This window comes from Silene latifolia, chromosome 11 (assembly GCF_048544455.1).
Source record: "Silene latifolia isolate original U9 population chromosome 11, ASM4854445v1, whole genome shotgun sequence".
Taxonomy (NCBI): domain Eukaryota; kingdom Viridiplantae; phylum Streptophyta; class Magnoliopsida; order Caryophyllales; family Caryophyllaceae; genus Silene; species Silene latifolia.
In genome coordinates this window covers 9,561,777-9,587,710 of record NC_133536.1, presented here as the reverse complement: position 1 = coordinate 9,587,710, position 25,934 = coordinate 9,561,777, and the positions used below count along the sequence as shown (strand labels likewise).

Here is a 25,934-nt window from a genome sequence, read left to right as displayed (position 1 = left end):
TTGGCATCAAGCATTTACTAAAAACAGAGTTTCTGTTGTACCATTGGGTTGGGAAGAGTATAAAGTTGCAATCTTTGCTAGGTTTGGGAACACCCATGAGGACCCCATGGCTGACCTCCTAGACCTCAAACAAACCGAGTCTGTACAAGCATATCATGACAAATTTGATGCTTTGATTAGCAAACTTAATCTTTTACCTACCTATGCACTTAGCTGCTTTGTGAATGGATTAGATGAGAAAATCTCTGCGATGGTAAAAATGCTAAGGCCAAAGACCATTCAAGATGCTTTTGGGTTAGCAAAGCTTCAAGAATCTGCTCTCAAAATCACCCTTAAAACCAATAACAAAAATACCTTCAATTCCCCTTCTTCACAAAACAAACCATTCTCTCCCTATAATACAAAACAGTCTCCATCCAGGAACTTTAGCGCACAACCCACCTCAAACAAAACCACCCCTACCTTCCCATACCCACCAAAGTTTAAACCAGCTGATTCAGAAGTTGCAGAAAAGAGAGCTAAGGGACTGTGTTTTTATTGTGATGAAAAGTATACCCCTTTACATGTATGCAAGAATAGGAAAAGGGAGTTATTTTCTATTGAGCATGAGGATGTGGAGGAGGAAAATGCCCCTGATGAGGCGGAAGAACCTGACCATGAGCAAGCTGAGGTAGCCCTCATATCAGCCTATGCTCTTGCTGGTCAGCATCAATGTCAGACTATGAGGATACCTGGACAGGTGGGGAAGAAGACACTTAGTATCCTCATTGATAGTGGGAGTTCACATAATTTCATAGATGCTGGGGTAGCTAATAAACTGGGCTTGAATTTAGAGCCTATTAATCCCTTTAACATTTCAGTAGCAAATGGTGGAAGGTTGTCTTGTTCACAAATACTTAAGCAACTGAAATGGAAGATAAGGAATACTGAGTTCCTTGCTGATTTTTATGCACTACCCTTGGGTAGTTGTGATGCTGTTTTGGGTATCCAATGGCTTGACTCTGGGGCCTATTACTTGGGACTTCAAGGCACTTACAATGAAGTTCAATTTTGAAGGGAGACACCATGTGCTTAAAGGGGCTCAATCTCCTGCAACTAAGGTCCAAACACTCAAGCATATGGGAAAGACCTTGGAGCATGGAGGCCAACTGGCCATGCTGCACCCTGTACCAAATCATGAGGCAGAATTCTTTGCAATTCAAGTCACTGCAGGGGAGGTAGTACATGAAGAAATACAGGAGCTTCTCACAAGGTTCTCTGATGTTTTTGAGGAGCCAAGGAGGCTACCACCCTTGAGAGAGGGACACAACCACCAGATTAATCTTAAACTAGGAGCAGAACCAGTGAACAAAAGGCCTTATAGGTACCCAATGCTACAGAAGGATGCTATTGAGGCTATGACTCAAGAAATGCTTGAGAATGGGGTCATTAAAAACAGCACTAGCCCTTATGCATCTCCTGTTGTCTTGGTCAAAAAGAAAGATGGGTCTTGGAGATTATGTGTAGATTATAAGGAGTTAAACAAACAAACAATCAAGGACAAATTCCCTATACCCTTAATTGAGGAATTATTAGATGAATTACATGACTCTCAATTCTTTACCAAGATAGATTTGAGGTCAGGTTTTCATCAAATAAGAATGGAACCAAATGACATTTACAAGACTGCTTTCAGAACTCACAATGGTCACTATGAGTATCTAGTCATGCCCTTTGGTTTGACTAATGCACCTTCTACATTCCAAAGTCTTATGAACCAAGTCTTTCAGCCATTTCTGCGAAAATTCGTCCTAGTGTTTTTTGATGATATCTTAATTTACAGTCATAATTGGGAGTCATATCTCAATCATCTGCAACAAGTCCTTCAAACCATGAGAGGGAATCACCTCTATGCTAAGCCTAGTAAGTGCTCATTTGGAGCTGCCCAACTGGAGTACCTTGGTCACATCATTTCTCGGCAAGGAGTGGCAACTGAGCCTTCTAAAGTGGCTGTTGTAGCCAATTGGCCTGTGCCTAAAAATATTAAACAACTCAGGGGATTCCTAGGCCTAACAGGGTACTACAGGAGGTTCATCCAGAGTTATGGGGTTATTAGTAAGCCTCTCACTAATCTCCTTAAAAAGAACTCATTTGGATGGAATCAAGGGACTCAAGAGGCTTTTGAACAACTGAAGAAGGCCATGATCTCAGCCCCTGTATTAGCTCTCCCAGATTTGAGCAAAACCTTTGTGATCGAGACTGATGCATCAGGAGAGGGAATAGGAGCAGTGCTAATGCAGGAAGGACACCCCATAGCCTATATAAGCAAGGCTCTATCCATGAAGCATCAGGCCTTGTCTATCTACGAAAGAGAATTACTGACGCTCATTCATGCTGTGACAAAATGGGGGCAATACTTGATGAATAGAAGGTTCATAGTAAAAACTGACCACCAAAGCCTCAAGTTTTTATTGGAGCAGAAAATGAACAGTCCTATGCAGCAGAAATGGCTAGCTAGGCTGCTTGGCTATGATTACGAAATATTATACAAAAAGGGGAAGGAGAACGTGGCAGCGGATGCCCTATCAAGAGTACAAAGTTCAGAATTGTACCAGATATTTGTCAGTACCATCAGCACTGATTTATATGCAAGAATACAACAAGGATGGAAGGAGGATGAGGCCTTGTGTGCCATAATTAAAAATATAATTCTGAACCCTCATTCTCATAAAGATTACAGTTGGTCTGGGGAGCAACTTAAAAGGAAAGGGAAATTAGTAGTTGGAAATGTAAACAATTTGCAATCCACTATTATTTCCATAATGCATGATACATTGCAGTCTGGCCACTCAGGAGTTGAAGCCACATACCAAAGAATAAAACAAAAGTTCTTTTGGAAAGGTATGAAAAAACAAATACAAGAATACATTCATAAATGCTCCATCTGTCAGCAGTGTAAATATGATGCAACTGCCTACCCTGGTAAACTTCAGCCTCTGTCAATCCCATCCACTATTTAGGCAGTAGTTAGCATGGACTTCATAAATGGTCTCCCTACATCTATGAGAATGGACTCTATCTTAGTGGTGGTTGATAGGCTGAGTAAATCAGCACACTTCATGCCCCTAAAACACCCCTATTCTGCAGCAGAAGTGGCCCAAGCTTATTTCGATAATGTGTATAAGCTCCATGGAATGCCAATCAGTATAGTGTCCGACAGGGACTCCATATTCCTCAGCAATTTTTGGCAAGAATTATTTGTTATTCATGGAGTTGATCTGCATCTATCTTCAGCATACCACCCCCAAAGTGATGGCCAAACTGAAGTGTTAAATAGGTGCTTGGAAACATATCTTAGATGCTTCTGCAATGAAACACCAACTGATTGGTGTAAATGGCTTCCCTCTGCTGAGTTTTGGTATAACACCTCTTACCATAGCTCCCTGCAAGCATCACCCTTTGAGGTTCTTTATGGCCAGCCACCACCCATCCACCTGCCTTATCTCCCTGGGGAAAGTAAGGTGGAAGCTGTGGATAGAACTTTGGCAGCCAGAGAAGAGGCTCTTGACAGGATCAAACTCCACCTTGCTCGAGCAAGAAACCGTATGAAACAACAAGCTGACAAGGGAAGGAGTGAAAGGGAGTTCAATATTGGAGATTTTGTATACCTCAAACTTCAGCCTTATAGGCAGCAATCACTGGCAGGGAGAGGCAACCAAAAGCTCTCAAAAAAGTACTATGGGCCATACCAAGTTCTTAAAAAGGTGGGGCCAGTGGCTTACAGGCTTGAGCTACCCTCCAATGCTAAGATACACAATACCTTCCATGTCTCATTACTTAAAAAATGTTATGAAGCGCCAAGTAAACCTGCAGATTTCCCTGACTTAGGTCCAAATATCAAAAGTCCTGAGTTTATTATGGCAAGGAAATCTGTACAAAGGGGACGGGTTCAGGCAACAAAGGTACTGGTTAAATGGTCCAACTCTCCAATAGAAGATGCAACATGGGGATTTTTGTATGATATTCAGCAAAAATTTCCAGACTTTGATCCTTGGGGTCAAGGATCTTTTGATGGGAGGGGTAGTGATACAACTGGTGTGAACTGTACTGTTACTGCAAATGCTGTGAATGCAAGGACACCTGTGCCAGGGAATGTACTAGGAATTGTGCCAGGAAAAGGAAATGCATCAGTTGTATCAGAGCATGACATCACCCACAAAAGTAATGACAAGAATGCAGCACATGGGAGGAAGCCTCTAATGGACAATCATTGGCCTAGGATACCTGACAACTCAGCAAATTGAATGATGGAGCATATGGATAATCATTACCTAATTATGTCCTTTTCTTTCTGTTTTTGTCATTTTCCTAAACTTGCTCTCCAAGGCAATCAGTCTATATAATCTACTGGTAGCCATAGTAGAAACTCACGAATAATTTTATGAACCAATTCCTGAGCATATTCAGTGTATCTTAGAGCCTAGGTGAATCATTCACTACAGTTCTACCCCTTGCAACCTATCAATAATATTGAACAGTTGCTTCCTTCTATCAATTCTCTTTCTAATTTCAGCAGTTTCACTCTTATTTAGTTTAAGGCACTATCCTGCCCCGAAATTGGAGCACTTGAATTTAGTTTAGTTGCTATTTAGTTTCCGTAATGTTATGGGGCTTTGCCCCTCTTTAGCACCAAAAAAAAAAAGAAAAAAATAGTACAATAACTCGTAATATTCCTAAAATATTCCGAAGATATTATGATATCTCATGAAAAACTCCTAACTATATTTTCCTAAAATATTTTTCCTAATAATATATCCTCTCTAATATATATAAGATTTCCGGTTGTCGTTCATCTCGAAGGTTTACCATAAAACATTCGATAATGGATCAAAACCCTAGCAGCGAACTAAGCGCAGAACGCAAAAGATGGAGCTCCCTTCCGGATGACATAATCTCCAACATCCTCTCTCGCCTCGATCTTCCTCAAAACTTAGTCATTACGATTTCCGACACTACTTTCAACATCACACAATCGAATAAAGTGAAGAATATACCCGAAATAATTCCCATTCTTGATAACATCTTTACCGTATTCACCACACCCTTACTCAAGACCGTCAGTCTACATCTTCACCGTGACTCGTATACATATCGTAGTTTAGACCGCGCTATAGACTCATGGGCTCGTCGACTACGTTGTAGTAATGTCGAGCACTTCAAGAGTACATCGAATAGTCGTCACTATCACAAGGGAGGTCAAGTGGACGCACCAAGCGTTTTCCAAATCCAATCGTTGGTATCACTTGACTTGGATTTAAGTACTGGTGGATTTGCATGGACTTTTCCTGATTCAATTAATCTTCCAAATTTGAAGAAACTTAGTTCGATTTTCTTCAACGACGACGTTAAATGCATTGAAAAGTTGTTGAGCTCTAGCCCATCACTTGAGGACTTGACCTTCACACTTATTAAAGAATCTGGATGCCCTAAACCTTCTGCAGACGGGTCTCTAACCATCGTGGGTACGAATTTAACCCGATTAAGTATTACATTACATGGATTCTATGGTTTCGAGGACTTTACTCGTCTTAATCTTCACTTCGATACCCCAAAACTAGAGCATTTCAATTTTACCGCTCCTCGGTTAGCTTTGTCGTATAATCAAATAATAAGGCAGTTCATTGATTCGATTTCACATGTCAACTCGCTTGTATTCGATATCGCTTATAATATGATGATGCCTTCCAGTAATCCTAATATTAAGACTATCTTCCCTAATGTGACTCATCTTACTTGGACTTTGGGTCGATTTGAACGATTGGAAACTTTGCCTTTATTGCTACCTTGTCCTAAATTGGAGGTTCTTGTGTTAAAATGTGTAAATTCTGACAATGATGTGGGTGTAATTCCGGATGCCAAAACTACGTTATATGAGCATATGAAGCGGATAGAGTTGAATATGACCAGGGTTCGATTCGACGAGGAAATTTTGAAGCTGACGAAATATTTCCTGAGGAGTGCATCGTGTTTGGAGAAGCTCGTCCTAAATGCTAGCTTTACGTGTACTTATGATAATTGTCACTTAGCAGAAGCAGCTCGATTTCATCGATCTTTATTGGATTGTCCAAGGCGTTCATCTTTCTGTGAAATCGAATTCTTAGGAGTATATCATTCTCTTATTTATCCACCAAATTTTGATTCTGACTAGTCTCCTATTTTTTTTAATTTTTTTTTTTGTCAAAGAAGCGCATTATCCTGCGGGGAGTATCCTAGTTATTAATTACTTAGTAGATTTTTGTGTTCTTTGTTAGAACATCCGTAAGTGTTACTTTTGAGCATAGTTAAGAACTTCGATTTAAATGATGTAATTTATCATTGATTATCATATATGCTTAAAATAATTATCTAAATAAATATCTTACCAATATATGAGATTTTGAAGAATAAGATCATGTATTCTGCTGTCAAGGTAATATGGGTAATTAGGTTCAGAAAGCCACAAACCTTTGCACACCACTTTTCAGCTTCAGTAAATATTATTTCCATCTGCTTATCCATGGTACCCTCATGACCAATCTTAAATAAATTAGCCTGCCAAAAACAAACATGTGTAGAATGTTGTAAAATGTAATCAAACTTCTCAACAGGCAACGGCGGGCTCCCGTATTTCTTCAGCAATAAAATGACTCGACCTGATTTGACCCAACCCAAACCTGACACGACTGACCCGATTGCCACCTACCTCTACAGGGAGGTGCTCAATATAGGCTCTTCTACATCCATACCAACCGAGCAATTCTCCTACCCATATTTGTTCCACCATTTATGATGAGTACAAGTTTCCATACATGTAACTTCCCATAACTGGTGAAAAACGAGACTTGTACGCTCCCCATTTACCCACCAGCAAACTATGTCATAATTTTAGATACTTTTTCTATTAGATGTTGTAGAAACAGTTTTTGTGTATAAACTTTTTTTTTTTTTAGAATTCCTAATTCAATTGATCTTCCTAATTTGAACAAACATAGCCTAATGATGATATAGAAAAATTTAGGTTTAAGGGTAGGTCGTTTTCAGTTCAAGGTCAGGACAGAGCACCAGACTCTTAGAGTACTTAAAGTGGTGTTTATATATGGCCAAATCTATATTTTTAACTCAATGGGAATCAAATCCCTAACTTTGTAACTAGGAGATGGACTCTTTATCTTTGGGGCCAACCTTTGTTGGTAAAATCAAAAATATAATAATAATAAAGTATAAATCTGTGGGCTAACGCAATTATAACTGAGACCAACTTATATAATATTTTCGTTTGTCATTCCTCTCGAAGATTATTACCTTTAAACATTCTATGATGGAACAAAACCCTAGCGGCGAACTAAGCGCAGAACCCAAAAGATGGAGCTCCCTTCCGGACGACATAATCTCCAACATTCTCTCTCGCCTCGATCTTCCTCAAAACTCCATTATTACGATTTCCGACACTACTTTCGACATCAATCTATGGAATCTAATAAAGAATATGTCCGAAATAATCCCCATTCTTGATAACCTCTTTACCATATTCACCACACCCTTACTCAAGACCTTCCGTCTACACCTTTACCATATTAACCACACCCTTACTTTATTCCGTGCTATAGACTCATGGGCTGGTCGACTACGTTTCTGTAACGTCGAGCACGTCAAGATTACATCGAATGATGGTTTAATTCGCAACCCTGGTCGCAAAGTGCATGCGCCAAACGTTTTCCGAATCCAATCGTTGGTATCACTTGAGTTGGATTTGGGTATTGGTGGGTATATTTGGATTTTTCCTGATTCAATTAATCTTCCAAATTTGAAGAAACTTAGTTCGATTTTTGTCGACCCTAAATGCATTGAAAGGTTTATGAGCTCTTGTCCATCACTTGAGGACTTGTCCTTCATACTACTTAATAAAAATTCTGGATCCCCTAAACCTTTCGCAGACGGGTCTCTAACCATCGCTGGTAAGAATTTAACCCGATTATGTATTACATTATGTGAATTCCATTGTTTCAACGACTTTACCCGTCTGAATCTTCACGTCGATGCCCCAAAATTGGTTCATTTCAATTTTAATGCTTCTCATTTAATCTTGGAACATGATCAAATAATAAGGCAGCTGATGTATTCGGTTTCACATGTCAAGTCACTTGTACTCGATATCGCTAATCATGTGATGATTCCTTTCAATATCCCTACTCGTTTATTGCTACCTTGTCCCAAATTGGAGGTTCTTGTGTTAAATATTGTGGGTTTTCACAATGTGGAAGTAATTCCGGATGCTAAATTTAAGTTGTATGAGCATATGAAGCGATTAGAGTTGGATACGGGTATGGTTCGATTAGACGAACATTTATTGAAGCTAGCGAAATATTTCCTAACAAGTGCATTGAGTTTGGAGAAGCTCGTCCTACGTGCTAGCATTCCGTATCTTTATAATAATCGTCAATTAGCAGAAGAAGCAGCTCGATTTCATCAAAATTTATTGGATTTTTGTCCAAGGTGTTCATCATCATTATGTGAAATCGAATTTGTAGGAGCCTATCGATCTCTCATTTATCCAATAAATTTTGATTCGGAGTAGCCTTGTACTCCGCTTATTAATTTAGAATCCGTGTTTTGACTTTTGAGCATGGTTAAGAACTTTGATTTAACGACGTGGTACTTTATCATTGGTTTCATACTCGTTTCGTCACAATCACTTGTTTTATTTGTTTATTTTTTTTTATTCTTTGTGGGGTATTTTTTTTATCAAGGATAAACAAATGATTGGGACGGAGGGTATTTGTTTACTTTTCTATATTAAGTTTAATAATTGTCGGGTCATCAATTTAATCGGGTCGGAATCGGGTCAGGTCAATATCGGGTTCTGGTCACTGATCATCGGATCATGTCATCATCAGGTTGGGTCGGGTCAGTTTAGGGTTGCAATATTCTCGGGTTCTATCGCATCAGATTTGGTTGGGTTCAGGTCGAGTCAGACTTGCCCGCTCTAGTTGGGTACAATTGTATATACCATATTATATTATATATCCTTAATATTCCTAAAGCAACAAAACTGTAGCCGATACGAGGCATGACGAGGATCGTTATGGAAGGTGATTGCTTGAGTGTCATTACCGATTTGAAGAAGCGGAGACAAGGCCGAAGCGATATCTTTTTTATTTATGACGAGATTTTTGATGTTTGTTCTTCGTTTGAGAATTGTGACTTTTCTTTTACTCGTAGGAACTTTAATAGCGTAGCTCATGCTTTAGCACATATCGACCCATGGCTTGTTGGTTGTCGAAGATGGGACGAGGATGTGCCTCACAACGTTGCTGATTGTATCGCTAGTGATCTTTTATCTATGAACTAATACCCCTTCGGGTTTTTTCAAAAAAAAAAAAAAAAAAAAAAAATCCAGCCTCTCCAAAAAAAAAAAAACCTAACAAGCATCGACGACTACACAACTATGGCACGATGGAGTTCCCTTCCTAACGACATCCTCGACGACATTCTCAACCGTCTTGACCTTTCTCCAAACACTTCCATCACTATCTCTCCCACTACTTTCGATGTTAAACTCGAGGATTTTCTTCATAAAAGGGACCTCGTTTGGAACATCCTTGATAACCTCTTCACCATATTCGTCTATTCACCGTTACTCAACACCTTTCGTCTTCAGCTTCCCCATGATTTATATCTGAGTTCTTCTTACTGGCATATGATTGGCTCATGGATTCGTCAATTACGTGAACATAACCTTCAACACTTCAAGGTTACGAGTCTTACGACATATCAAAGTTGTTTGACATATGGTGGTTGTTATCAAGTGGACATACCAAGTATTTTTCGAATGAATTCATTGGTATCGCTTGACTTGAATTTGTGTATAAACTGTTTTCTTTGGAAAATTCCAAATTCAATTGATCTTCCTAATTTGAACAAACTTAGTCTAATTTTGACCAAGTATACAAATTTAGGAATGCTTAAATTTGATCCATTTGTCATCCAATAATTGGTCCACTCCTCTTTCATGCGTCTTTGTGCGATTGTGCCCAATCCAAAGATAAACAGATAACCGGGATAGAGGGAGTATCAATTAATCTCACACAAATCCATTACTCTATATTTGCCAAGACATTTCCTTACGTTTTCTTTATTTAAATATCAACTCTTCAAATTATTCAACAGCGGCTTATGGGTTCGGTCATGGATCATCCATTGCTGGCTACAAGATTGTTGTCGTTTTAACAAGTTATACGAATGATCTTAATAGTCATTTATACGTATATTCTTCGATCACTGGGAAATGGCGTAGAATAGCTTGTGTTTTAGATAACATACGGAAAACTAATTTGGGTGGAAATTACGACGGTCATCTATCGGATGTGGAAGATTATATTGAGAGTTTTGTCTCGCCTTTTGGAACGAAGATAGTACTTAATGGAGGATGAAGAACTTAAAACCGTCTTAAATAAGAATCTGTATTTGGGTAAACAAATGTGATAACAAGATAATAATTATACGAAACCAAAATTGGGAACTTGCTTACACTTTCAATAAACAAAAATTGGGAACTTACTATACTATGCTATCGAATAATTAGGACCACCATGAACAGAACTTGGAGAGCCAATATCCTATTCCATGCATCATCGTCATCACGGATTAGTAACGTTCGTAACAGAATTCGATTTCACAACATGAAGTATCCTCTGCACAGTTAAGTAAATTTTCGTAAAATTGATCTTTATCCAAAAAATCATCGTTAAAAAGAGTACTTGTACTTCCAAATCCATCGATGAAGAGCTTCTCCAAATTCGGGGCACTTGTTAACAACCTTGTCAAAAAATTCAACGTTCGTTGGTTGAGTCGAAAGTAATCCATTCGCAACTCTAAGTGCTTCACATATTCAACTAGCACAAATCTACCCTTTATATCCCAATCATTGTTGTATGAGAAACAAAAATATAACACAAGACGCTCTAAATTGGGAAAATAATAGGGCAGCATATGTTGTTCAAATACTTCAGACGAATTCACACTTAATGTAAGTTCCGTCACAAAAGGGAAGATCGTCTTGCTTGGACTACTGTAGATCATCGTCATTGATACACTACCAATGAGTCCAATAGACTTGAGGTTGGATATCAAACCGATTATCCGCATTGATTGAAGGGGAGAATTAACATTAAAGTACAAGTTGTCCAATGTTGGAGCATCGATGATAACCTCGATGTCCCCACTGACACGCGATTTATCTAGAGTTATACTCAATCGCTTCAAAGTCTTACTCGATATTGATAACGAAGGATTTGTACCGGTTGGCTTATCATTAAGGGAAAAGGACAAGTCTTCAAGTGACGGACAACTACTTAATAGCCGTCCCAAAAATTCGTGATTAACCGAAACAAGACGAAGTCTTTTTAGGTTTGGAAGAATAATAACGGGATGTTGTGAAACAAACTTAGTATATGACAAGTAAAGTGATGGATGTTACGAGCACGTAGGTTTGGAAGAATAATAACGTGAATTTGGAAAACGCTAGGCATAGGCGGGCAAAGTCGGTCTTCAATCGCCAAGTGTTGGATGTTACGAGCACGTAGTCGACGAGCCCATGAGTTTAAGATAGGCCTTGCACAAGGTTCGTCATAGAGGGCGGGGTGGAGATAAATATTAAAAGTGTCGATAGAGGGTGTCGTGAATAAGGTGAAGAGGTTATCAAGAATTTTCCAAAATTCGGAAATATTGAACGTAACATCGAGAGGAAGACCAGGGAGGAAAAATTCGACTATGAAAGTAGTGGCGGAAATCGTAATGGTGTATAAGTATCCAGATCGATGAACAAGGTCGAGATGGGAAATAATCTTAGCGATAATGTCGTCAGGAAGAGAGCGCCATCTATCTTGTTGTAGCATTGTCTTTGGTTTAAGGTTTTTTCTTTTCTTTTTTTTTTCTTTGTTGAATGCCGGTGTACGAACGAAATTAAATATACGCGGTGTACGAACCAGATTAAATATGCAGTTCGGAGCACCTAACCGCGAATGAACAACCCTAACCACAGCGCAGTGGTTTTCAATGATTCCACTATGATTATGAACACAATTTGTGTCAATCTTTGGTTTTAAATTTGTTTATTTAAAGTGATTCCACTATGATTATGAACACAATTTGTGTCAATCTTTGGTTTTAAATTTGTTTATTTAAAGACACTCCGTCGATTTTGACCATCTGGAAAATGGTAATTAAACGGTTCGGTTATTTTGACAACTACACCTCTCAGAAGGGTCGTAATTTGAGTGCAAGACAGGAGCCTTAGCCAAGACCAAGTGTATTCACGGTGCATAAATATATAAATGACAAATTATCAGCAAAACTTCAAAATATGGCACAGATAGGTAACAGAAATTCCAAAATGTAGTGGGAATGGCCCAAAAGAATTCTTGATATTTTTCGAACAAAAATTTCCGACATTGAAATACTGGCAAGGGCCTGCCTTCCTTGCTTTTATCTGCTCAATCAAATCGAAAGCCTCGGTTCATAGCTTAAGATCAAATTGTTCATCAAGTTCATTCTTAAAATAAAAAGGACAACAATTGCACGAGACACCCAAAAATGAAAAAGGACAATAAACGACCGGGACAGAGTGAGTATATGTTAACCTAATGCTACAATTTACAAGTACTATATGGTGATTGGCGAGATACAATGGTGAAATTGAATATGTCTCGATGTATGTAGTCAATCTAGTCTCCTGAAAACCTTAGCAAGGACTTCTTTCAAATTCTTGCAGCCGACTATCTGAATTTCAGAGCTAATGGCTCCTAGAGCTTTTTCAGCTGATTCGGGAACAACACACTTCTTATATCCAAATTTCGCTAATGTAATAACTCTCTTCTCTATTCTTGGAACCTGCAATTAAGTTTGATATTTAGAACCAAACACGCCCTCGACAACAAAAATTATGAGATAGGAGGAATTAGCTCCATTGTATACGGAAATGCAAGTGACCTCCCAAATAGTGTGACATTATGCGTAAGTAGCTTTCCTTAATGTATAAAGAATATTAAACTGGAGATGCTTACCATTAGAAGCTCGCCACCAAGGCCAATTTCTCCGATAAATGCCACACGATTAGGAAGAGGGAACTCTAAGAAGCTGGAGATGGAACAGTTTGAGAAAATGTTATTTAACAATCAAATGAAAACAAGATTATAACTAGCATTACAGAAAAACACCATGGTTTATCACAACACCAAAATTACGTAGTAAGAACCAAAGTAATTGGTCGACCGACTGCTACTTCAAAAAATAAAAACCACAAAATTAGTGGGGAGTTTAGTTTTCTTTCACACATATTCCTATCTTATATCTTATTGCCACTATTGAAAAGAAAAAAAAAGGTTTTGATTCTAACTAAAGGAATGTGTTGACAAGAAAAAAGTGAGGACATGCCTGCTACAAATTGCCACTGCCACAGCAAGATCTCCAGAAGTCTCCGTCAGAGAAACCCCATTTATTACGTTCAGGAAAATGCTCTGCAAAACACCACCACCACCAACAACATCAGAGCCTTAATCCCAAAATAATTTGGGGTCGGCTGACATGAATCATCCTTTAGAACCGTCCATGGGTGAACGCACACCTCAAAATGCGAAAATATAGAAAAGGAAAGGTGAAAAACAAAAGGGGAAAATGCTCTGCAAAACACCAAACCTTGAATATTAGTACAGGTGCAGAGATGACTACAACATCGAGTACCTATTAGTACAGGTGCAGAGATGACTACAACATCGAGTACCTACTACCTATTACAATCAATGTTGTTAGGATCGGGATTCTACTTTAAATCGATGGAGAAGGTAGGATTGAATCGGATCGTAGAATCGTAAGATTCTACAAATTCACTAAATATAGCTTTTTATTTGGTAAAAATATATAATTGAAGATCAACACACTTATTTATACACAAAAATATTGATAATTAATGAGTTTAGTATCATTTCATGAACATGTTTCTACAAATTACATGAAATTTGGATTTTACGAATCATTATATAAAAATATATTTTAACATGTTTACTAGGTAATCGGATCGTAGGATCGTAAGATCGTACAACCGTATTATGATCCTACCTCTACAAAATTTCAAATAAACAGAATCGTAAGATTCTACAAACATGATAGAATCGTAGCATCCGGGATTGGTCAAGCATTTTTGGATCGTAAAATCGTAGAATCATAGGATCGAATCGGCATTCTGATTACAATAACTATTAATTGCTAACAAAATAGTAGAGTCTCCGTCCTAAATTTATCGTCCTAATTTATGATGCTAACTTGGACCACTAATTTTTCCAAAATTGATAGAGATACGATGTCAATGCCTCTTTACGAAAGCTCATAACGAGCGTCATCATAACTATTCTAATTCTACAGACAACAACTTGATCTAGAGTACTTTTGAGTTTTTGAATAATTGACAACGGGACTTCTTCCTAAGAGCAAAGAAAAAGAGTAATAGTCCAATACATAACTCATTCTCCTATCTTATAAACATACTATCTTTTCACACTAAACACACTACTTCAGTATTTGCAGCGTGTTGAATTCTCTACTTGAACTCGCGTTTTTAGGGAGCTCACAAATGAACGGGGGGACAAGGTCCCAATGTAGATAACCTTACCCTCAAAAATCACTCTAATAATAGATGTGAAGCTGACTTTAGAACCTATCAGAAAGTACAGTACAAAAAATATACTAAACACTATAGAAGAGAACATAAGAACACAAAGCAATAAGCAAAGAATGATTACATGATCGTCAAGCTTTAGTCCCAGTTGATTCTTAAGAACCTGCAAGTAAAAGAACAAAGCATCAGTGAGTTGTCTTTCACTCATGAAGGTTAAAACTAAACAAAAGAATCATAGACAATCAGATATGCCGCACTTAATTAATGTTTGTTCCAAATTACATAATATAGAAACTCTCACTCACTCTCACAAATCCAGTGTTAACCCATTCCCCTAAAAACAGTGTAATTTAGCCATGTTACCTAAAAAAAATGTAACACTAAGAATTGAGGAAAGGTTTCTCAATGACCCATAAGGAAAATAACATCAACAATTGAATCCAACAGCTGCAGCTTGACAATATAGGAGGCGTAGAGAGATTTGTGAGCCATTTTGCTTTATTACATCATACTTTAAAGCGAAAGAATAGTGGAAACTTAAGTAAGGGTATTCGTCTTAACAATAAAAATTAAAACTCAAGGGTCCCTGACAATAATATTAAAGTCCTAGAACTCACAGTTGAGGTCCTTGACTAATAATAAAAGTTTTCTTTTGTTATCTTCAGCTACATGTTACGAACAATTATAAGAGTTTGATTTTCATAATCCATTCGGTGAGACGAATTAAACAAGATCTCACATGCCTATCTTTTATATTATATATTAGAAGTTGTAATGGAGATTCTCCTTACCAATGAATAGTGCCAAAAAAGCAAACGTAAAGAAACAAATGGAATGAAGGAAGTACATTTTAATTAAACTGTTGATCAAGGACGTACCGAAAGAATTAAACCAGCTCTGCTTAGTTGAACACCATTAGCAAGCCTACTAACACCAGGTCTGGAAACACATAAAGCCTACAAGTTAAAGTAAGACCAAACAACTCAGTTATTGGAAATACAAATGACACAAATGGTGTATCCTTCCTGAATAGACAAAAGAAGGCTATGCTCCTACAGATATGAATATAAGATGCAGGCTTATGTTATTGGCGTCGGACTCGTGTATGGGTATTGGACACGGGTAAGTATGAACGTATCCAAGTGATGGACTTGTCATGACACAAGCATTGAGACACGGGGAGGAGACTGTCCCTAAAAATGACGACATAGGGGACATGTCCTCAAATCGTAGATTTAATCAGATATATGAAATAGCAAAGCTATTTAAAGTGAAATTGAATCTGTATGAGACAAGTAGTCTTAAAATACAAGACTTCTTTGTGCATCCACTAAGAGAACTTCCGACTATCCACTGAGGATTCTGTAGTCATCCTTGAGTGTTGCGTGACACGATTACAACCATAAAGATGAGGAGTCAGGATGCGGTCAATCAAATATGTTCGATAATTTGATTGGCCCAAGGCTCCACGCCACACTTAGATCCATGGTATTAAATCTTGGTTAAGAGACTTAATTTGGATTATGTCATTGAGGCCTAATCTCGGTTGTTCTTGATAAAGGTGGTTGATACCGCCTCAAAATGTGATCATAGTAACCTTCAAAACCTTGATAACTTAATCGCGCTTGGGTGTTGCAGGCAATATTTAGTACCATGACCAAATCTGTAAATTACCTGAACTTTAACAAGAAATGATAGAGACCCATCGATAATTACAGCAACAGCAAGCCCAACTAAGTTCTCTGAATCTGAATGTTCTTCACTTAAAAACATCTCACTAGGATTTGAGACAGCTTCTAGTCCAGATTCTGACATTTCAAAAACTCCCAGCTGCAACCAGGAGTGAATAAACATGTGAATAATCAAGCAGCTCATCTGAGTACCGAGCCAATCAATAACATGAAAGCAAAAAAATAAAGCTGACTTTCACCAAGGAACCTCCAATAAATTTCATAATCATTCAGAATTCTTTGTAAAAATAAAACTTCGTACCATTTATTGCAATGAAGTTATACTCAGGGAAGAGCTCAATCAAGAAAACTAGGAGAAGCATATCAAACACATTGACATTGTTGCGCCTGGAAGGGAAAAAAAGTACTTAAAAACGAGTAGAATAAATTAAGAGAGCCCCGCATGAATCTCAAGTTTAACATATAGACGTTAACAAGCTACCGTTCACGACACGGGATAACACTGCTACTTTTGCCTACAATCTGATTGACATTTTATCGATAAATATTCCAGCATTTACTCATTTAGCCATATGAAAGTATTTGCAATGAATATCCACAAAGTTAAACCGTGTGAACCAATGGAAAATATACAGCAAAAATATTAGATCAATCAACAATGATTTTTACCCTCTCCTCAAAAAAGTGGATGGGGTTAAGGAAGAGATGCAAGGTCATTTAAGCCTTTAAGATAGATCTGAAGGACGGGTCATTACAAAATCCATTTATTTCGGGCAAGCTACTATCAAGTCACTTACGCCTACGGTATAGGCCAATTCGATTTGGATTGTTTTGGGTCAGATCAGCCGGGTCGAGTTAAGTTTTGTACTCCCTCTATTCCAATTTTGTTGTCCCCTTCTCCCTCTCATTTTTTTCCAAATTAATTGTGCCCTTTCTCTTTTGGGTAAGGAAAAGAGTTGCACAACAATAGTGGAATGAAGGGACTAATGTCTAAGTAAAGATTCATGGTTGAGAATGACCATATGACAACAACAATCACTTCAGGGATTCTTCATTTCACCAAAAAAACATCACGAGAATGGATTGATTGGTATTGTAGTTTGTATGACAGTTGCACATGGATAATACAACCACCTAAAGCTTCACAAGAATTCATCCCTATTTACTAAAAGAATAGGCATTCTGAAAAAAAATTGTCTCCAAAGTGCACCGACATAAATATGGAAATAAATATTTCTTTCATTAAACAAATCCTTTAATTAAAATAATAGTCTTTTTTATCAAACTATAATAGTTTCAATAAACTCTAAATCATACTCCTTAACATACTAAAATAGGTATCAAATTATAAACTACAAATGGCTAAATCTTTCATTTGTGCTATCAATAGAGAATGTTTTGACGCATACTTACGTACAAAACTAAATTATAAACGGTTACTACTAATTTCGTGACAAAAAAGGAATTCATTATAGTAATTTGATAAAATCGATAAATTGAAATCATTGACTTTGAAGTATACAAAATATTTTCATTAAAATACATTAAAGGTGAAATATGAAGATTATTGAACTGTCAATTTAAATTTTAGAAGTAACACATCAAAACTTAAAACTTCTATATATACCACGCTTTACTGCGCTGGATCTAGACTAGTAAAATTCTGAACAATTAGAAATCAGAAGAATTAGGTGAGGTCCAAAAAATACAAATGACATATTACCTCATCAATGGAGCCAAAACGGTTTTTAACAGAATGAAGCAAGCGATGTGATGGGTGCTTTTCTCCCTGCAGGATCACGCAATAAATGGGTTATATGAAAGAAAGAAAACAGAATAAGAGACCTACCAACATAATTTCTCAGAATAATGAGAAGTTTAGGGAGCAGAAGATCTAATGTCTAGTTGATGCATTTAATATTCTTGTCATCACCAAACATTAAGTGGCGCTGCATGAAATGGTCATGATATTCACATTGTGAACAATAAACAAGTATTTTGACAGCACTTGCAGGAAGAAAAGCCATAAACACTGGATGCACATAATAGAGTGACAGAACTTAACAACTAAACATCCATCCAACCTATCAATAGATCTCATCTAGTTTGCTAATTTTGATTTTTAAATCCAAAAACTCGTAGAATTTTGAATCTGCAAATGAAGAGAAATTTGCAGCTCCTTGTGGTGAGAAGAGTCAAGAATTCCATTTGTCTTGTAAGATCAATCTCCACCACTACCAATCAATGGAAAATCATGGATTCATGGCATTCATAGGTTTCTGAATGCACATGTGTCACTTTGACTCTCCGACACGATATCATGTCTGACAAGTCCGAGTGTTGGACAGCTTTTTTGAGCGAAGTTTTCTATTTTGTGGTTAAAAGTGAAGTGTCGAAGTTTGTGTTGTACCGGACACACGACACGGGAGCTAAGTGAAGTGTCGACGTCGGAGTAACCTAGGCACATTCTACCCACTAGGCCCAAGTAAAGAGCTATTTTAAAGCCTAAAAAATGGCATGATATGAATTAAATATTTGAATCCCCTTGTCTAGTTATACTTTTTTGAGACTACTAAACCATTTGCAGTTCCTATGGCAAGAAAATGACCAAACAAAAGGATTTAAGTCGAATACAAAAGAACAGAAACAGAAGAGGAAGAGAAACATCAAGAATATTTACAAATGAACAAGGCAGAACCAACCTCCAAATATAAAACGACATCAACTATGTCCTCCAGAACACGAGGTCCGGCAATTTCTCCATTTTTGTTCACGTGTCCAATCTGTCACAGAGAAGAAAGTTAAACTGAGGACTCGCAATAGGTTTGAGGCCATCTTGACCGAGTATATTACAGCCTTCATACTCAGTCAATCAGTACCGCCTAAAGCGGTGGTATCAGAATAAAAGTGTATTCACTAGCTCTTTACACACCAAATGACAACGTTTGTGCCTCATGGATGCCTGGTTAAGCATCTTGTGGTGTTTTAAAGAACTGTTCTTCTACCATTAAGAGAGAACAAAAATGACGTTTCTAACCACTTTATTATTTGATATTAGATCAATTGCGGTCATCACAGCAAATTTAACCTCTCATATGTTTCTTGACAATTTTCATAGTGGTCGTTCCTCATGAGGCTGTCTTGACTCTCGAGCGTATATATTAAAGCCTTCCGATTCAGCCAATCGCTACCACCCGAAGTGATGGTTATAGCGTGAGTTGAGAGTGTCAACACCAACTCTTAAATATCCTACTACTACCTTTGTACCACATGGGTGCCCGGTAAGCAGTCTTGCCGTGTTTCGACAAACCGTTCTTCTACGATGGGAGACACCTAATATGGCATTTATGACCTCATTATTTAACATTAGATAATTTGTGATCATCACAACTATTTTGCACTTGGGGTATTTTTCTCGACAGGTAATTTGACACCAACTCCCATGAGGCCATTTTGAATGTGCATTATAGATTTATAGCCTTCAAATTCGCATTCGGCACTGCCCAAAGCATTAACATCAGAACGAGGCAAAAAACCATGTGACACTTTCAAATCCTTTTCTTACCAATAAAACAGGGATATTTGTCTTCTTTGCAAAACGAAGCAATGCTGAAGTACACTCCTTCACCTGCAATAAAATATACGCAACAGGAAATCATCTTTAATTGTTCTAATCAAAATGTTACTATCATGATTTTTTTTACAAGGTTATTGATAATAATGATACTTAGAGAAAACTTGTACTTTGAGGGAAAGCACAGTAAACATGTAATTTTTATTCATGTGAGCATACTTTTATTTTTTTGATATATTTATGTCCATAAATCCCAGAAGCAAGAACTGAAAAGAGGGATAGTAAGATAGTGTTTGGATAGTGTTCCGATAAATTATACATTCATACCTGCATCAACCCGCCAGGACTTCCAGCCACCTCATTTAGATACACAGATTGAATGGAATCAACAACGAGAGCACGTGGGGAAAGCAGTTGCACCTTTTCTAAAATATCCTGCATGAAAAGGGCAAACACCTTAGACTTTACAGTTGTCGAACAACGGATTTAATATATTATCCCAAAACCAGAGTTTCCAATAATTCGAAACATCAATATAGCCGTCAAATAGAAGAGCTGATGAGAAAATAGCAAGGGAAAGATAAAACAAAAGGTGGAGTTTTTGTTTGCTTGTAAGCATACAATGAGTATGGACATGGCTATTTTTGGGGGAAAATCAACTGATAACTCGTAACAAATTGTTGGGAGAACTTAATAAAAAGTTATCAGGAAGAACAGGTTTACACATCAGGAAGAACTTAATAAAAACATATCTTGAATAAACTGAGTCCCAAGTTAACAATTGAGAAATAAGCAACTAAGTACAGAGACAGTTAGCGCTAACCAACCTCAATAACAGTGCTTGAATAAAGGAAAAGGCCCTCTGTATCGATGCTCAGCTGATCTGCTCTATTTCTAATTTGCTTAACACTCTAGAGAAGAAAATATAATTAGCATCTTGTCACTATTGGGTTCAACCAATCAAAACAGAGAAGGCTTCACAATGTCATTAACAATTCCCAAATAAACAAAATCAAAGTCAGAGATGCCGTCAACGATTGGAATCCATAAAATGAAAGGTAATCTAATAGAACGTATTGTGAAGAAACTGTTCACAACAAACACCAATAAATAAAATTTTAAACTAGTTGGACCAGCAATTAAATTCTCGTTCATATACGCTAAAGAATCTCCTTTCTTTTCAGGATAATTTGAGTCAACTATTTTGCACATTGTAAGGTCGTCGAACGACTTTGCCTAACAATGTGCTCATTCTCAAAACAGAGGTTTTTAAGCTTATACTCCCTCCGTCCCGGTCAATTGTTGTCCTTTCGTTTTGGCACAAAGACCAAGGAAAGAGGAGAAGGCCAATAACTAAATGACAAATGGAACAAAATGAATGAGAATGATCAAATTACTCATCAAGTTCATTCTTAAAATAGAAATGACAACAAATGACTGAGACACCCCAAAATGGAAAAGGACAGCAAATGATCGGGACAGAGGGAGTATGCAGTTTCTCGTAGCTTCAATAGGTTTAACTAGCTTCTTGGATGCCTGTAGAGAAAAACCATGATATAATCCAGAAAATCACTAAGCTTTCTCTATCTAGTGACAAAGTGTACGGTCCTTGCACCATTGCAGAGAGTATATTCTCGCCTGTTACACCTTCCACATATTGGCAACTAATGTTACCTGGGAGGTAAACCAAATTTCTTACTAAATTTGTATGCGTGGTTTTATTTTCAATATCCAAACCCTTCAGGAATCATGACTACTGAATAGAATCAAAGATAAAATTTCCATAGTAATCATTCAGAGCTGCAACACTGCATCACGGCCAGTTCTAAAGGTCTTGAAGATTACCGTGACAGCATGACTTCATATTAAGGAAATATATCACCGCATTTTTAAGCGGTGCGAACGAAATGAAGGTGTGGCGTTCGATCCTAAGATCAAGATTGAAACCCAGGTTTAATGCCATGAATATCCCTCACTCATTTTTGCACCAAACATTCACTCTCTTTTTAGTCAAGTTCGTTACCGATATTATGTGAGCTAGAAAGTACTACCCACCTTGTCTTGTACCCTTCACTTGCTTTCAACTTTCAAGTATATCATTTGGCCTTTTTCCCGAGATGGGAGATATTATTGTCCCCCAGCATAATAGGTGTTCTCTGTTCTCTAATATTTAGCAGAGCGCTAAACATTAGAATAATGGAAGGGGGTGTTGCTTCTAGTGCACTGACCTCTTCACCGGATACGTAGAGCACAGGCACTGCTCCTCCAACGTCACAGCTTTCTGCTAGAAGTGCAGCCATCTTCATTTCGAACATAACTCATTAGTGAAACATGCAATATCGCATCACTTGAATGAAATCTCCCGAGATAGACAACTTAAGCAGGTTTATGTGACAAAAATGGATCTTACCTGTAATGCCAATGTACTTTTGCCCACACCAGGATCACCACCAACCAAAATCAATGAGCCTATAAAAACTCGCAAGAAAGTTTGTTACAAGAGTTACATGCTGAGCAAGCTCATCTTGGGAAACAACAATAGTGTAAAACTCGTAAGAAGCTAGAGAATTAGAAGGCAAAGCAATGTACTCCCTCCGTCCCGCTTTTGGCAAAAAGACCGAGGAGGGAGTAGGGAACCACTTGTACTTATTGTTATTGGATGCAAATGGACTAAAATGTATGTGGGTAATTACCCAAAAACACGCATTCCTAAAATAGAAAGATAAACAAATTATCAAGACACTCTAAAATGGAAAAAAGTAGGACAAACGACTAGGACGGAGGGAGTAATTGTCAAGAGAGAATCTTGTACAATAAGTCAAGAGTTCTCTCCCAAAGCAATGGGGATGTCACTAACTACGGCTACTACGCTATCCCTTGAAGCCTCACGCTGATACATTAACATGCAAGTAGGATGAACATGCTAAAACAGAACACAATACATGAGAGAGATGAATAGGGGGAAGATAATTTGTAATAACCAATGAGAGAGATGAATTGGGGGAAGAAAATCTGCTAAAACAGAACACAATACATGCACACGTGAGTGAGAAAGACTGATGGTACAACTTCATTGGCTAAGCCTCAACTATAAGCTTAGGCTTTTGCTTGAGATAATAATTTCCCAATAAAGTATTAACCACACTATCTCAGTCATTTACCAGGTTTCCACATTCAAATTATTGTTAAAGGCGCCAAGGACATGTAAGCCAACGTAAATAAACAAAAAAGACGAGCAAATATTCGTCAAAAATACATAAAAAGCAACATAACATGATTAGACACTCAATCTGTACCTGGCACAACACCGCCACCAAGCACCCTATTAACTTCCAATCCGAGCAAGCCAGACCTGAAATCAGCCAAATCAGACCTCAATTTTCAGCATTTTGCAAAATATTCGCTTTTACAAACAACATAACATAATTAAATATCTCTGTTAAGTCTAGGCTGCTAGAATTGCACCACTAAATCCGATATAGTTGACTCCCAACCTAGCTACACGTAATGAAAGCAATCAAATTAAACATAACCTTATCAATGTTTTAACCAAACATACAACTTACAATCGAATACGCCATTCCATATGATTAATCCCTGGATTCACATCCATCAACCTAACCGGTGCATTATGCCCAACCATTTGCTCAGGCAACGAACACAACGTCATCATATTCTCAGAAGTCTCGTTTTCCGCACTACTACCTACACCCTTAATTGAATTTGTTGGGTTACTCGTAGGAGAACTGAAGATTGACCAACCCCTAGGGCTCGGTTCAAAAGTTGGTTCTTTGGATGCGCCATTGACTTCGATGAGAGGTGATTCGGGAAATGATTTGGGGGTAACTGGATGAACCGGTGCATTATGCTCAGGCAACGAAGACGACCTCATCCTATTCTCAGAAGACTCGTTTTCCGACACTGACGACAAGTTCACTCGAATCCTCGACCCCTCTTCCCCATTACTATCTACACTCTTAATTGAATCTGTAGCTTTACTCTGCGCATTACTGAAGGTTGACCAACCCCCACATCTAGGCTCAGAAGCTGGTTTTTCGGGTGATGATTCGGAGGTAATTGGATGAACCGGTGCATTATGCCCAACCATTTGCTCAGGCAACCCAGACAACTTCATTATATTCTCAGAAGTCTCGTTTTCCGACACCGAAAACTTATTCAAAGTCCCACATTTATTATGAGATTCACAGGTACCCTGCCTTCCTTCTCTTACCCAATTCTTCAACCCCTCTTCCTCATTACTACCTACACAGCTTGCCTTCTTTCTCTTCAACACCTTCAACAGAAAATGACGGGAAAAATTAGGGTTTTGATTCTTCGACCCCTCTTCCCCAATACTACCTACACTATTCCTTCTGTTCTCTCTCCTAATCACCCGATTCTTCGACCCGTCTTCCTCATTACGACCTACGCTCTTAATTGAATGTTTAGATTCACCCGATTCTTCGACCCGTTTTTCGGGTGATGATTTGGGGGTAATTGAATTAATTGGGCGGAAATGACGGGAGAAATTAGGGTTTCGATGGTGTTGAATGTGTTGATTCTTCGACCCGTTTTGCCGATTACGACCTACACTCTTAATTGAATCTGTAGGTTTACTCTGAGGATTACTGAAGGTTCGCCAACCCCCAGGGCTAGACTCAGAAGCTGGTTCTTTGGGTGATGATTTGGGGATAATTGAATGAATTGGGCGGAGATGTTGTTGATTGGGGATGATTAGAGAGTTAATTGAAGGGCGAATAAGTTTGAATTTGGAAGAATTAAGAAGGGAAATTTGTGAACGAAGTAGATGAATTGCTGCCATTTTTGAAGCTTGAATGTGAGAGAATTACTTCCTCCATTCAACTCCACTCTACCTATTTCACTTTTGTATACTATTTACAATTGTGTATTCAATTTCGATTTTCTCTCGATACGTAAGTGGAAATATATTCATGTGGGATCTTATTTGATTAAATCTTTTACGAAAGACATTAAAAATATCTAACTTTTATAATTTTTGCAAATACGTAGCTAATAATATTTAGCGCGTAAAACACGCGTTGGCAAACGTGAAAAAAGAAAGTGGTAGAGTGGACTTGAATGGAGGAAGTAGAAATTAGGGTTTAGGGTTTGGGGACGGGGGGAATCCTTCAGTAATACTCAGAGTAAACGTACAAATTCATATTATCTTCTCACCTGGAAGCAACAACAATGGCGGCCATACTCCTTCGAAACCCCTAATTCCACCTGCGTGCTGCCGCAAGTGCTCCGTATAATTTAGTTTTTTTTTTTTTTTTTGGTGAAGTCCGTATAATTTAGTTGTGAACTTGTGATCTTCAAGCTTCCACATTTTATAGTCATTTTTTTTCAGCATAAATAGTTGACCATTGTTTAGTAGACTACCTTACATTTTCATTACAATAATAACAATCGTACCAATCGTTGGTTGGCGTAGTGGTAGCATGGGGCTGCGCTTGATAGATAGGGAGGTCTGCGGATCGATCTCCCACAACTGCGATTGAGAGGGGTTTAAATACCGTAATCATTGGACACGCCCCGAAATCCGAATTAGTCGGCTCAATGTGGTTCGGATTACCGAATGGTTTAGACCAAAAAAAACAATAATAACAATCGTGGTTCTTAATCTTGAGTGATCATTAAGAACCCAAAATAAAAAGTTCTTCTATTATAAGTTAAAAGTTGTTTTTAATTTTAAAAATTGAGTTCCAAAATAAAAACTTGGTTGTTCATACTTGAGAATTTGAGAACCAATAAACATACTTTGAAAAATGTGAAATACCCATGACTTATTTTTTATTTTTTATTTAAGAACTTTATACAAATGTTATTTATTGTGGGTAAAAGTTCTTAAACATTGGAACTAATAAAATATGTTACTCCATCTACTTTTTAATATATGATGTTTTGCTTTTTCGAGGCGAGCCCTTGACTTTAATATTTACAACAAAATATTTGGTAAAAA

General features: G+C 37.8%; 2 protein-coding genes across 4 annotated transcripts; one reads left to right on the top strand and one right to left on the bottom strand.

Moving 5' to 3' along the window:
- Window positions 1–4,861: 4,861 nt before the first annotated feature.
- Window positions 4,862–6,187, top strand: LOC141612876 (F-box/FBD/LRR-repeat protein At5g53840-like). The gene has a single exon (XM_074431624.1). The coding sequence runs from the start codon at window positions 4,862–4,864 to the stop codon at window positions 6,185–6,187; it is 1,326 nt and encodes a 441-aa protein (XP_074287725.1).
- Window positions 6,188–12,393: 6,206 nt separating this feature from the next.
- On the bottom strand, window positions 12,394–24,877 carry LOC141610943 (uncharacterized). Of its 3 annotated transcripts, XM_074429259.1 has the most exons (15): window positions 23,518–24,868; window positions 23,248–23,303; window positions 22,362–22,420; window positions 22,180–22,251; window positions 20,779–20,862; window positions 20,279–20,386; window positions 19,943–20,005; window positions 19,080–19,160; window positions 18,101–18,166; window positions 16,361–16,516; window positions 15,565–15,642; window positions 14,811–14,849; window positions 13,450–13,532; window positions 13,080–13,152; window positions 12,394–12,906 (listed from the first exon to the last, which is right to left on the bottom strand). In XM_074429259.1, exons 1-15 carry the CDS (start codon window positions 24,771–24,773, stop codon window positions 12,736–12,738), a joined length of 2,445 nt encoding a protein of 814 aa, XP_074285360.1. In that variant the 5' UTR covers window positions 24,774–24,868; the 3' UTR covers window positions 12,394–12,735. The 3 variants fall into 3 exon arrangements, with proteins under 3 accessions (XP_074285360.1, XP_074285361.1, XP_074285362.1); XM_074429260.1 differs by lacking the exon at window positions 20,779–20,862 and having other exon boundaries at window positions 23,518–24,869; XM_074429261.1 differs by lacking the exons at window positions 12,394–12,906; window positions 13,080–13,152; window positions 13,450–13,532 and having other exon boundaries at window positions 15,565–15,625; window positions 23,518–24,877.
- Between the last annotated feature and the right edge of the window lie 1,057 nt (window positions 24,878–25,934).